The sequence below is a fragment of the Zeus faber genome (genome assembly GCF_960531495.2).
Source record: "Zeus faber genome assembly, chromosome: 1".
Lineage (NCBI taxonomy): Eukaryota > Metazoa > Chordata > Actinopteri > Zeiformes > Zeidae > Zeus > Zeus faber.
Genome location: NC_137193.1, coordinates 18267074 through 18280655, shown reverse-complemented (window position 1 = coordinate 18280655; position 13582 = coordinate 18267074). Strand labels below are relative to the sequence as shown.

The following is a 13582-nucleotide window of genomic DNA, read 5'->3' as shown; positions in this document are numbered from 1 at the left end:
GAATAATTGTTATAGCAATAGCCCGAGAAGCAAACAACATCACAGCTTTTTGTTACACTGGGACTCAATAAATCATTATGGTTTTTCACCAAAGAAAGATGAAATGGCCCTGAATGCTTTTTCCCTCCCACAGTCACAAAACACAGGTGGCATCATTGGTATTATTGGAACAATAATGACATTTTTTCCTCTACTTTTTTCTTTCAGCATAACCATGATGGCATGCCTCCGTCCTCGGCTTGGTCCCCCAGGCAACGGAAACACTGCATGGTTTCTGGACTGAGGACATAAGCCTGGGAAACCCTCTTTCAGAAAGCAAGCATGGGCTCAAAGTACTGCAGGAAGAGGATGTCCAAAAGGGACAAATTATACACCCACAATATACAGATGCATTGTTTGTTTGTTTGAGTTCTTTTTTTTTATGGTTTCCAGTCCATTTCTTCCAAGCTTCTGGCTGAGCCCGCACATGCATGGGCCTTGCTTGTCGGCCTTTTTAATATTCCCACTCATTGAATGCTTTGAATGCTTGAATCAAGATCTCAGGTGCTCAGAGCTAAGAAAACCCCCAAAACAAGACATGCAAAAGTAGTAAATATTCTACACTCTGTTCCCAACATAAAATCTGAATTTGAGACAAAGTAGGCTGAAAGGATTTCACATCTTAAAATATAAAATTACTTATTTTTGAATTTTTTTTATAAGGCAAAGTTTTTTGCAATATGTATAGCGGTAAGATAATGTACCAGTTATTTCAGGAATGTAAATGTTACTCTTCCAGGTGTATGTGCTGTGAATGCAGATTTTATGGGAAATCTGAAACGTTTGGAAGATTAAGATCATTGTTTGCCAATGTTCTTGGCAATGTTCTTGCTTCTTCATTTTTCTTGGGCAGATGTGTATAAAATCAAATTTAACTATGGTAGATTAATAGTGATAAAATGACCATAGGGGCTAAAGGACTAATGAGAAAGGGGATGTTGTCGTGCCTCCCCACATGTTGTCACAGTAAGCCTGGAGCTGATCACGTGCCCACTGGGTTAATCACTCATGGACTTCCAGTTTAACGGCTACCATGTGATGAGCTTTTACAGGCATGTAAGCCACATCATAAAAATGTGTCATCTCTGTATGTTTAGAGAGAATTCCTCGGAGAACAGTTGAAAATACTCCCCTGCACTGAATGCATTCCTCCATCGTTATTAAAGGGAGATTTTGGATTAATGATTATCCACAAGAGTAGTTAAGGATGGATCCTGCAACCTCATAGCTCGATTCACATGACCAGACTGACAAAAGAACAGTTGCCATTACTCCAATGTTATAATTCTTGGGATTTGGGAAATTAATAAACACATTAACTAGAAGCATGTCTATGGATGTATATATGATATGTCTATATGATTTAGAGGTGGCAAAGTGCACTAGACAGAGTTTGATATATCAAGGTATATATAGACTAAGTATACCACATAGCAATAGTACACGGGCATAACTTTGGGTTGAACATTGCGGAGTTTGATGTCTCCAACATTCTGGCGGGCAGAATAATTGTCATTATTAAAAAAATTAAAATTTACTCTTAAATAAAGTTTGTCCCGAATTTTAAGGAGAAATTTTAATTAAATTAAAAATACATTACCTAATCACCATGATCTATGCGTTTGCAATACCAATGATAAATAGAGAAAATAGCCGTTGCCTTATTGATTTATTTTGTTTTTCAAAACGGCTGTTAAATGGTGATTATTGAGGTGTGTGTACTGGCCTATAACACTGATAAATAGAGAAAATAACCATCGCTACGCAGAAACAAATGTCACCGTATCAGAACGTAGAGACAAACCCGCCAGCGTCGCACTGGTCACATGACGTCACGCACAGCGCGTCATTGGGCAGAAAGGAGTCACGTGACGTCACGATCAGCTGACTGGGATTCGAGCGGTCCTCCAGCCAGAGCCCGTATACCGCACGGCGATGGCTGATTTTTGTTATTAATTGATAACATTGGTTTGACCTGTAAAGGCGCAAACATCTCCCACTGTGCTGAGTCCAGTCTTTCCTTTTAAATGTGTTTTATTTTCATTTGACGCATGAAGCGTCTAATACAGCCCCCTAGGACGAAATGCTAGGGATGATGCTTAATGTGTTAACCTTAACCAAAACGCACCCGAAGGTGCGATCACGCAGGTAAATGTATAGAAACACCCTGTTCTTTAAGGCTGAGCCCCCTTGATGAACCCCAGTTAAATGGGTTGACGCACCCGCCGACTGTTGTAGTTTCATGGTGAATTTGATGTGCTGATGACTGCTGCAGTCGGGGTGGACGGGGAGACCGTTACGTAACGTTCCATCCCCACGCACACCGCCGTGCGCCTGTCGCCCCCCCCCCCCCCCCATGCCACACGACTTGAACGGAACACACGGCGCGACGCGATCTCTCCCTGCACATGGAAACACACCACGGGTCGTACCTGGAAGAGCGTCCGTCACCATCGTCCCGGGAGAAGCACCGAGCACCCGTCTCCCCCGGCGGTGGAGCTGGGATGTGATTTTGAGACGACACGACCTTTGGTTTGTCATTCAACGGCCAGGGCCGTTAAACGTGCGCTGTGCACGGTGGGATGCGCGAACTATGACCGGTCGGCGTTGGCAACGGCGGCAAAGGGCTGCGACGCCATCGTATCGTCGCGCTTCGCTGTCAATGGCGCTCCCCGGATCTGCAGGCGCCGCGCACCGGTCTATCCCCGTCAGGAGCAGCTCCGTCGGGTCCGCGCGGATCGGAACTCGCGGCGCAGTACTCGCGAACGACTCGTTCGCAGCGAACGCGTCGTTGGAATGACTCGGGAGAGGGAGGTCAATCCGGCAAAACGCTCGTTCGTTCTGGAGGAATGCATTTGGCAACATTCTCGTTATGTATGACCACTGTTAACGCTTCAGACTCCACCCCAATACATATTTTTGCGGGAAGTAAATCGTTTTTGTGATTCACACTTTCCATTTGTCTGCCAAAGTAATGGCAAGAATTCGTGTCCAACTAAACGACTCTTCTGACTCTCGTTTTTCGTTCACGGGACGCGCTCCCTTGCCCTCCCAAATGAACGTTGAACGAGTTGGAAAATCGAACGACTCTTTTTGTTTAATTTTTTATTATTATTTTTTTTTTTTTGAGCGAGTGCCACGCCAGGAACTAGATCTTCAAAAACTAGTCGAACCTTTCACCACTAATCTAAACAGAGTGCGCCGCTCCGCGCCGGTGGACGCGCGCTGCAGGACCAGCTCTGCACGCACCAACGCAAAAACACACACACACACACACACACACACACACACACACACACACACACACACACACACACACACACACACACACACACACACACACACACACACACACACACACACACACCCGGAATGGAGTCTGATGACCCGGATTGACTTGCCAATGTGTTGAGGGTTTAACCAGTAGAGGAAGAAGTACTCAGATCAAAACAACAAATACCCAGACACAAAAGGGCTCTAGTAAAAGTGAAAGCACCACACTGATATTTCTACTTAAGTCAAAGTGTAAAACTACCTGCTTGGCGTAAAACGCTATTGTACCTTTTATTCTGTTGATAAACACCCTGATTCCGACTTTTGAAAAATAGAAAAAAAAAGGGAAATAAAAAAAATAGTATAGAATAAACTTGTGATATACACAGATCGGCCCCAACATTAAAACCACTGACACGTGAAGTGAGTAAAATTTATCGTCTTGTTCCAAATGGCACCTGTCAAGGGGTGGGCTATATAAGGCAGCAACTGAACTTGAAGTTGATGTGTTGGAAGCAGGAAAAATGGGCAAGCGTAAGGATCTCAACTCTTTGACAAGGATCAAATTGTGATGGCTAGACGACTGGGTCAGAGCATCTTCAACACAGCAGGTCTTGTGGGGTGTTCCCGGTATGCAGTGATAAGTACCTACCAAAAGTGGTCCAAGGAAGGACAACCGGTGACAGGGTCATGGGCGCCCAAGGCTCATTGATGCATGCGGGGTGCAAAGTCTAGCCCGTCCGTCCTGATCCCACAGAAGAGCTACTGTAGCACAAATTGCTGAAAAAGTTAATGCTGCTATGATAGAAAGGTGTCAGAACACACAGTGCATCACAGCTTGCAGCGTATGGGGCTGTGTAGCCGCAGACCGGTCAGAGTGCCCATGCTGACTCCTGTCCACTGCCGGAAACGCCTACAATGGGCATGTGAGCGTCAGAACTGGACCATGGAGCAATGGAATCTGTGGGATGTATCTGCGATACATGGAGGCCCCAACTCCCAACTTCCAGGACTCAAGGGATCTGCTGTAAACGTCTTGATGTCAGATACCACAGGACACCTTCAGAGGTCTTGTGGAGTCCATGCCTCCACGGGTTTTGGTGGCACGAGGGGGAGCTACACATTTTAACATTTTAATGTTGCGGCTGATCGCTGTTTGTGTGATATGTATGAATATGTGTGATATATCTATGTGATATATGTATGTATGTGTGTGTGTGTGTATATATATATATATATATATATATATATATATATACAGTGGGGCAAAAAAGTATTTAGTCAGCCACCAATTGTGCAAGTTCTCCCACTTAAAAAGATGAGAGAGGCCTGTAATTTTCATCATAGGTACACTCCGACTATGAGAGACAGAATGGGGGGAAAGAATCCAGGAAATCACATTGTAGGATTTTTAATGAATTAATTGGTAAATTCCTCGGTAAAATAAGTATTTGGTCACCTACAAACAAGCAAGATTTCTGGCTTTCACAGACCTGTAACTTTTTCTTTAAGAGGCTCCTCTGTCCTCCACTCCTTACCTGTATTAATGGCACCTGTTTGAGCTTGTTGTTACGCTTCGGCGTATCGTACTCAACAGGGTGACTATTACCTCATTTGACATTCTGTCAGGGTTCACAAACTAAAGCTCTGTGCGGTTCGTAGAAGGTAAATAGAGAAGACAATGTGGTGATAACGTGTAATCCCTGTGAGTAATGCACCAGGAGCTCTAAGGCCAGCCGAGTTTATTTACAGATCGAGAAGGGTCTGAAAAGAGGATTAGGCTGAAGGGGAGCGATAGCGATAGTTCTCATAGGGAAGAGCGTGCATGTGTCTCCCTGTGTGTGTGTGTGTGTGTGTGTGTGTGTGTGTGTGTGTGTGTGTGTGTGTGTGTGTGTGTGTGTGTGTGTGTGTGTGTGTGTGTGTGTGTGTGTGTGTGTGTGTGTTAGGACACTCCTCCCATAACTCATGTATTGGCTTACACTATGATCCTGCCACTCCCTGTTACATTTCATATTTAAGGTCTTATTAATTGAGGCAGCACCAATAATGGCCTGTGTGTGTGTATGTATGTATGTATGTATGTATGTATATATGACATACATACACATATATATATATATACACATACATACTGTGTGTGTGTGTTTGTGCAGGTCATTTCATTAGCACAAAAAAAGCAGAATTGGAAGACACAACAGACACAGAAAAACTGAAAACCCAAAGCATGAGAAAAATACATTTTTATTCCACCGGAAATGCGTCATGTTTGGGCAGCTTGGCACCGCAACTGGGCAGGAACGGATGGCAGAGTATTGCACAACAGGCAGCAGCAGGGTGTGGTTGTACACAGTTCAAACCCCGGCTAAAAATGAAACAGTGCGTGCTGGAACCGTGGCTGTGCATAGGAATGTGAGCCGAACGACAAAGATGGGAGATACCGGCGGAGAAATGCAAACAGAGTCACCCAGGCTCCGCCGAACGTATGCTTCTCGTGGCACGAGCCTCTTCAGGTACCAACACCGATCGTCACTGGCCGCACCTTCAGGAACCACTTTTTGACGACATTTTGCCTTTTACATTTGATGGACATCGTCTCAAGCTGCCTACGGTCTCCAAGTGCAAAGGTCAGAGGGCGACCCAACAAACAGGCATCACAGAACACACACGGGCCTGGAAGGTTCACTTATTAATAACAAAAAAGAAAAATCAAAATACATTTGTTTAAATATAAGAAGTAAAAAGAGAAAGCAGGAAACAATCTTTGAGGTTATATAGGCTGGAATCTTTCCAAGACAAATCCTGGTATTTTCACTGACAAATTTGTGTTTTAAATGGTCACTACGACAACTGATCTCTATTGGCAATGCACACCTGGAGGCATATTGTGCAGGACGTTGCATTATTTTGTGATGCATTACCAAACTATTTTCATCACCGAACTGGCTCGTCAGCCTTTAGCAACCTCTTTTGAGATTTAAAAAAATAATAAAAAAAATAAAAATAAATGTGGTTATTGTGGAGCCGAATACAGATTGTTGCTTATGATAAATGCTTTTTCAAAACCAAATTGAACCTTGATTTGGCCTTCAGCCCATTGGTGACAACTCCAAAACCAGGACCGAACGGGGGACAAGCAACGATGGGGAAAATGCCGCAGTTTTCCTTTTCATTCTTTCATACCAAAGGCAGAGTTCTCAGGGGTCTTTGTTTTCTTTGCTCTAATATTCTATGATAGTACTTAATGGATATGTCTCTGAAAGGGTCAAATGACGGACCGGGGCGACTGGTGAGTGTCTTCGCCCATCAATGTAATGTGGACATGAGTGTATTCTTGAAAACCACGCCGCTGACACGGTCACATTGCTCCAAAATGATACACGGTGATCGTGTCTGAAATGGCACTTTCATCGCATGGCTTCATCGCCGAGCGACCAGTCAGCCAGGGATGACAAACATACACAGTTGAGACATAGGCATTACTATTAGCATTCACCAATTTTCATGGGATCTGATGATTCAAAGTGATTAAAAGTGCGCTTCAACGAAAGACTCGAGGAGCTTGAGGACAACCTGCAGCTAATTGATGCTTGTAACAAAACCATGTATAATAATACGAGATCAACGGCAAACAGCAATGTCTTGAGTGCAAGGCCACGTGGTCAGGTCAGCTTTTGGTTAACGTTAAATAAACATTGGTCCCTTCTCCGACATCATTCTCCAACTTAGGCTAAGATGCTCCTGATATCCGTCTCACCAATTCTGTTTAACAGCATTTGATTACAAATAGAAATAAAAAAATAAAATAAAAACAACACCTCTTGATCTATAAAGTGCACCCGGCACGGGATTTGAAGTCCATTTCTGACGATTCCATTTGAACTACTTGAGGCAGTGCTGAGGCAGCACCAGCCACCGCATGACATTTCCAACTTGTTCTGGTTGAGGGCCCCCATTCCCGTTTTAAAGACTAAATATGCAAGAGGAAGATTTCGAGTTTTAGATATCATCCATAAGATATTATCGCTCCTCAAAGACTGAATCTGGCCAGATAGGAAGCAAATAGTGAAGACATTGTAAGCTACTGTATTAATAGCAATAGGAGCCCTAATCAGCTCTCTGTACTTTCATACGTATTCATATTTAGTTATTGTATTCATGTATGTTTTGCTTACAAACCTTAGTAAAGCAAACAATAGTATAAAATAATGATCGATAAAAGATGATTCTATTGTAAGATTCCTAGATCACTATAATATTATCACTTAGCAAATAGTTGATACACTATATTTTCTTAGAATACAACTTTTTTATATCAAAGATTTTATTTTGTAATCAAATGTGTTTAAGAAAGACTAATTGATTTATTTAAATATTGCTGCACCAAGGGCAGGACTTTTAAGAAAAGAACAAACTTTTAAATCAAACTCAGCATTTGTTGGTTTCCAAGATTTACCACTTGAATTACAATGTGGCTGTGCGGTTGCCTCTAACACTATCAGTGAGCAACACTCCTATGACATAAAACTTTTCTTTTTTTTTTTTTGTTCTCTGTGATGAAATTATTTTGACTTAACTGCAGCAACAATGTCTTCTGTGTTTACAGTAGAATCTCCGAGATGCAATGATTTTCTTTTTGACAAGTGCAACTGGATAACAGTGGGGGACAGTGCTATTGTTTAAGGAACCAGAACCCTTGACCCCCCGGTGTTTGAATTTGGTGGCTATGCTGTGAGGAAAAGCCTCGCAATATCTGCAGATAACAGTTATTGTGTTATGCTAATTTGAGGACGGATCAGGTTGAGTTTTGACTCACGAAGGGCTTTTACTGCCCAATTTTAACTCAGATTCTGTGGAATCTGCAAGATTGCCCCCCCCCCCCCCCCCCCATACAGGCAAACGTCACTCCACTCCCTTGAATCAAACTGCGTCTCCATGGTTTTCGGTCACCTGCGGGTCCTCCCCGGGGCTCCTGTCAGTGCATCGGGGGTTGGCAGGCAGTCAACGGCGGCGTGTGGATCTTCGTGCTGAGGAGAGAGTTGATGTGCGGCCAGATCCGGTTGGTATCTGTACCCGAGAACTGGTGCAAGATGCCCAGCGACCTGGAGGGAGAGGTAAAGCGGATATTGGAGATTCAACACATTGTCATGAATTGCAATAGGATAGAAATGAGATAATTTTCTTCGTAGTCTATATATACAAACATCATCTACATGATATAATCTCTGTGAAATTATATAACGTAGGGAGGCCCCCCACTTACTTGTACAGGTCTATGACTGGCTTGGCCACATCCTTGTAGTGCCTCAATCTGGCCAGCAGGGCCTCTGGCTTGTCGTCATCGTGCTGAATCAGTGGTTCCCCGCTGATGTCATCCCTGCCCTGTGTGTGTGTGTGTGTGTGTGTGTGTGTGTGTGTGTGTGTGTGTGTGTGTGTGTGTGTGTGTGTGTGTGTGTGTGTGTGTGTGTGTGTGTGTGTGTGTGTGTGTGTGTGTGTGTGTGTGGAGGAGGGGCAGCATGGTCACACACACACCACACGAAACAACTCAACATGACACAGCATAGCATGACTAAATATGTTAGAATAAAATAAAAGGGTCAATAATGAGACAAAGGCAGGAGGAGGCTTTGAGGCAACCCAGTTTGCGCATATCTATTTACGAAACCTCTAGTAGTAATAATATAATAATAATTATTATTATCATTATCATTATTATTAGTAGTATTATCTAGTAGTAATAATATAATAATTATTATTATTATCATTATCATTATTATTAATAATAATAATAATAATAATAATGATAATGATGATAATAATAATAATAATAATAATAATAATAATAATAATAATAGCTAGCAGGCAGCAATACACAGGGTCCAGTTTAGTCGTGTTAGGTACAGTTTTCAGAGTTTTCGTAATGGCGTGACCAGAGGTCTGAACAGTGCTGTAGCGGTGAACCACTTCTCCACTCACTCTTTGCCACCCAGGGCGATGGAAAACCTGTCGTGATAGAGGGTTGCTCCGAGTCCGCCGTGTCCACTGCATGGTTGGGCGGAGGGACGCTGTTTTTTACATACATTTAATGTTTTTTTTTTTTTTTATAAATTGTGTACAAATAGACATGACATGTTGATTTTAAGTGAAGTGTCAATTATTTTATGCGTTCGACCATCTGGACCAATCACGCACCAATCACGTCACTGTGTGTTCCCCTTGTGTTGTTTGGTTTAAATGTCCCTAAAGAAGAACAGTGTTTAAACAATGCCGATCGTTCCTGGACACAAAAGAAAGGGACAGTTCCTGCGGTGCGAAGAGGCCTTCTGTGACCGACTATAGTTTTCGGGGTATTGTGGAATGCAGCATGAGTGGGAGAGAGGGGAATGAGTTCCGAGAGACGTAGCTTAGACTTATTTAACTTTGGATGGGGATCTCACAAAGCATGCCGCTCCTCGCTTCTACTTCCAGTAAGATTACGACAGTATTTCACTAATTTAATAACGGGACCTCAAGCATGTCTGTGCGTACTGTGGTTGTTGTGTTCCAGATACTTTTAGCACCAAAAACTCAGAGAAGATCAAAAATGGAAAGAATCCCAGTAATGACTGCGGGCTGGACCCCTAAGAATAAGAATAAGAATCAAGTCTTCAGCCTGAGCCTGCACCTCCAGAGTGTCCCTGTGCTGTGGAAGACGTCCTGCCTCGTTCCTGTGCCGAAGACGCCGCATCCCAGCGGCCCTCAGGACTACAGACCGGTGGCTCTGATGTCCCACATCATGAAGACCTTCGAGAGGCTTGTCCTGGAGCAGCTAAGGCCTATGGTCAGGCCTTTCACTGATCCACTTCAGTTCGCCTACCAGCCCCGCCTGGGAGTTGAGGAGAGCATCATCTACCGGCTGAACAGAGTCTACACTCATCTGGACAAGCCGGCGAGCACTGTGAGAGTCATGTTCTTTGATTTCTCCAGTGCTTTCAACATCATCCGTCCGGCTCTTCTGGGTGAGAAGATGGCTGCGATGCTGGTGGAGGCCCCCATCGTGTCCTGGATTGTTGATTACCTGACAGGCAGACCACAGTATGTACGCCTACAGAATTGTGTGTCTGACAGAGTAGTCAGCAACACTGGGGCCCCACAGGGGACTGTCCTCTCTCCATTCCTCTTCACCCTCGTCACCTCAGACTTCAACTATTGCACTGAGTCCTGCCACCTTCAGAAGTTTTCTGATGACTCAGCAATAGTTGGTTGTATTAAAAAGGGTGATGAGAGTGAATACAGGACTGTTGTGGGCAACTTTGTCACTTGGAGTGAGCTGAACCATCTGCAGCTCAGTGTGACTAAGACAAAGGAGCTCATAGTGGATCTGAGGAGGGCAAAAACACCCGTGACCCCTGTTTCCATCCAGGGGGTCCCTGTGGACACTGTGGAGGAGTACAAGTACCTGGGGGTGTACTTCAATAACAAGTTGGACTGGACCAGAAACACAGAGGCTACAAAAAGGGCCAAAGCTGACTCTATTTCCTACGGAGGCTGAGGTCCTTTAACATCTGCCGGACGATGCTGAGGATGTTTTATGAGTCTGTTGTGGCCAGTACGATCTTCTTCGCTGTCACATGCTGGGGCAGTGGACTGAGGGTCGCAGACAACAACAGACTAAACAAACTAATCAGGAGGGCCGGTGATGTCGTAGGAGAGGAGCTGGACACCCTGACGACTGTGGCAGAGAGGAGGATGCTGTCCAGGCTTCAGTCCATCTTGGACAATGTCTCACACCCTCTCTACAACACACTGGCCCAGCAGAGGAGCACCTTCAGCAGAAGACTCCTCTTACCCAGATGCACCACAGAGCGCCACAGGAAGTCATTCCTGCCTGTGGGCATCAATCTCTACAACGCCTCCCTCAGGGAGTCAGACACCCCCTCTCTGTAACCTGACCTCAAAACACGGACTTCCACTTCTGCACCTTCTTCTTTTTGCACATTTTAACTGTACATTTTACACTTTACCATGTGTATATAGATATGTTTATATATATATTTATATATAAATCTGTTTCTTAATAATTATTATATGTTGTATGTAAATATGTTGGATGTAGATTTGAAGTTGTAACAAAAGTAATTTCCCCCTGGGATTATTAAAGTATTTCTGATTCTGATTCTGATAAAAATAAGAATTATTATTGTTATTATTATTGTTGTTGTTGTTGTTGTTGTTGTTGTTGTTGTTATTATTGTTATAATTATCATCATTATTATTGTTATCACTACTATAGGTGACATGTTCATTTCTTTAAAATCTCTGCTCTCTTAAAAGTTGTGCCAAGAGCGATCAGTGATCTTCCGACCTGAACGCATGGGGGATTGAAGCCCATGTTGTAGACCCGCCCGCTGGCGGGGTGAATCCAGCGGTCGCTCAGTCTCTCGCGCAGCGTCTCGAAGGGGATGTTGAGGCTGATGACCAGGTCCATCTGACACACAGCGTTCAGGGCCAGGGCCTGGCCTGAGGTGCGAGGAAACCCTGGGGACAGATCGGGTGGAGTGGAGTGGGTAGGTTGACACAGCGTGACAGAAAAGGGTCTGGGTCACAGAGGACATGGTCCGGAGAAGGATCGCCCGGAGTATCACTGTTCAACCACTGAGTACAATATTCAAAACAAGTCTTTACCTGGTTTAAATGTTTGAGTATGTGGTGTTGCAACAGGTTGTTCTGTCTAGATATATCAACCATTATACGACTATGTTAGTGTTTGGACATCAGAGGGTTCTGTCTTCAGGGATGACTGGAGTGCTATAGTAATAAGAAACATAGTAAAAACTAGTAATAAAACTACTGTGCTGGGAGAACAGTATGAGGTGCGGTGCATTTATCCACAATGTTTATTTGTGGATTAAAGTTCTTATTTCTAGAATGATATACTCATGTATGTATTTGCGAAATTTTTTATTAAATTTAAATTTAATTTTAGAGTGTTATTTTTCATTTCATTTTCATTTTATTGTTTATTTCATTTTCATTTCATTGTAATTTACTTTCAATTACAGCCAAGGTCATTTCAACATTGACTTGATGCGCCTTGTTTCGGTCACACTCGGGTGTGAACTTTGTTAAACTTTTATTTTTGAGTGCATATTTAGTTTGCAGGGAAACAACCTCCCGTGACATGCCCTGCCATATGGACTCTGACTGCGCGGGGGCGTGCTCACCGTCCAGCAGCCAGCTGTGACTGGTCAGCTGCTCCAGTCTGGGCAGCATGAGTCCGGTCATGATATGGTCGGGCACCAAAAGACCCCTCTCCACATAGCTCTTCACCAGCAGCCCTGCCTCTGATACACATTTGGGAAACATCAAAAGATTATTTAAACAAAGAGGAAATAAAAAAACAACAACAGATTATTAGATACTTTAGTTATCGCCAAAGGGAAATTGCAATGCCCCAGCAGCTCACATCAAAACAATAGGCAAAACAACAATACAGCAATAAAGCAATACAATAAAAAAATATATATATAAAATGGTGATAGATGGAAAATGACACACACAATAAACAGAAAAATTAACTGTACCCAATTATAATAAAACATTGGCTAACATACACTAAACCTGATAATAAACAACAGATATAACCTAAAATAACAGAAAAACAATTAAAAAAAAAAGATAAAAGATGAAAACGATCTTCAAAAATGAAATATACTGTCCTATATACATAACCTACTGTATGGGGGGAAATAAAACAGTGAAGCATGAAAGGAATAGCAATAGTTCTCTCTCAATGGGAGATACTGTACACCAGAGGGGGGAGGCAGGAGGGACCCATGATTCTAATCCTACCAATCCGTCCAATTCCTCCCTCAATTGATGTCCTTGTTTTCCATGCTCGGAATCCGACCAATATATAGGACAACCTAATAGGAAAGTAAAGCTGTGAGACTTGCTTCCTGTGCCAAAGCTTGGTCCATCATCGCACAACTTATCGTTGGATTGGTTTTCTTTTCGATTAATATCTTTCTTAAACTCTAATAGGTTGATTTTACTCAGTGATTTAACAAAAATATAGCGTCTCCTTTAAACTATTCTCTAGCAGCAAGCATGAACATATGGTTTTAATTAAGTGCTCTGCCAAGAATTCCAAATTACATTAGTGGTTTGCAGAGCTTGGCATATATATATATATATATATATATATATATATATATATATATCCTAAACATCCCAAATAAAAATACGTCGATTTGTCAAAAGTAAAAGCTGACAGTGTTTTTTGGGATATAAA

The 13582-nt window shown here is 43.0% G+C and overlaps 1 protein-coding gene across 1 annotated transcript in view; it reads right to left on the bottom strand.

The window, feature by feature from the left end:
- Positions 1 to 8207: 8207 nt before the first annotated feature.
- The window catches only part of ak4 (adenylate kinase 4), a 6264-nt gene continuing 889 nt past the window's right edge, over positions 8208 to 13582 (bottom strand). The window contains exons 3-6 of the mRNA XM_080010291.1: positions 12513 to 12632; positions 11654 to 11826; positions 8573 to 8691; positions 8208 to 8411 (exon numbers count right to left, since the gene is read on the bottom strand). Of these exons, the coding sequence (XP_079866417.1) occupies positions 8285 to 8411; positions 8573 to 8691; positions 11654 to 11826; positions 12513 to 12632 (539 nt within the window). The 3' untranslated portion in view covers positions 8208 to 8284. The remainder of the gene's footprint in view (positions 8412 to 8572; positions 8692 to 11653; positions 11827 to 12512; positions 12633 to 13582) is intronic.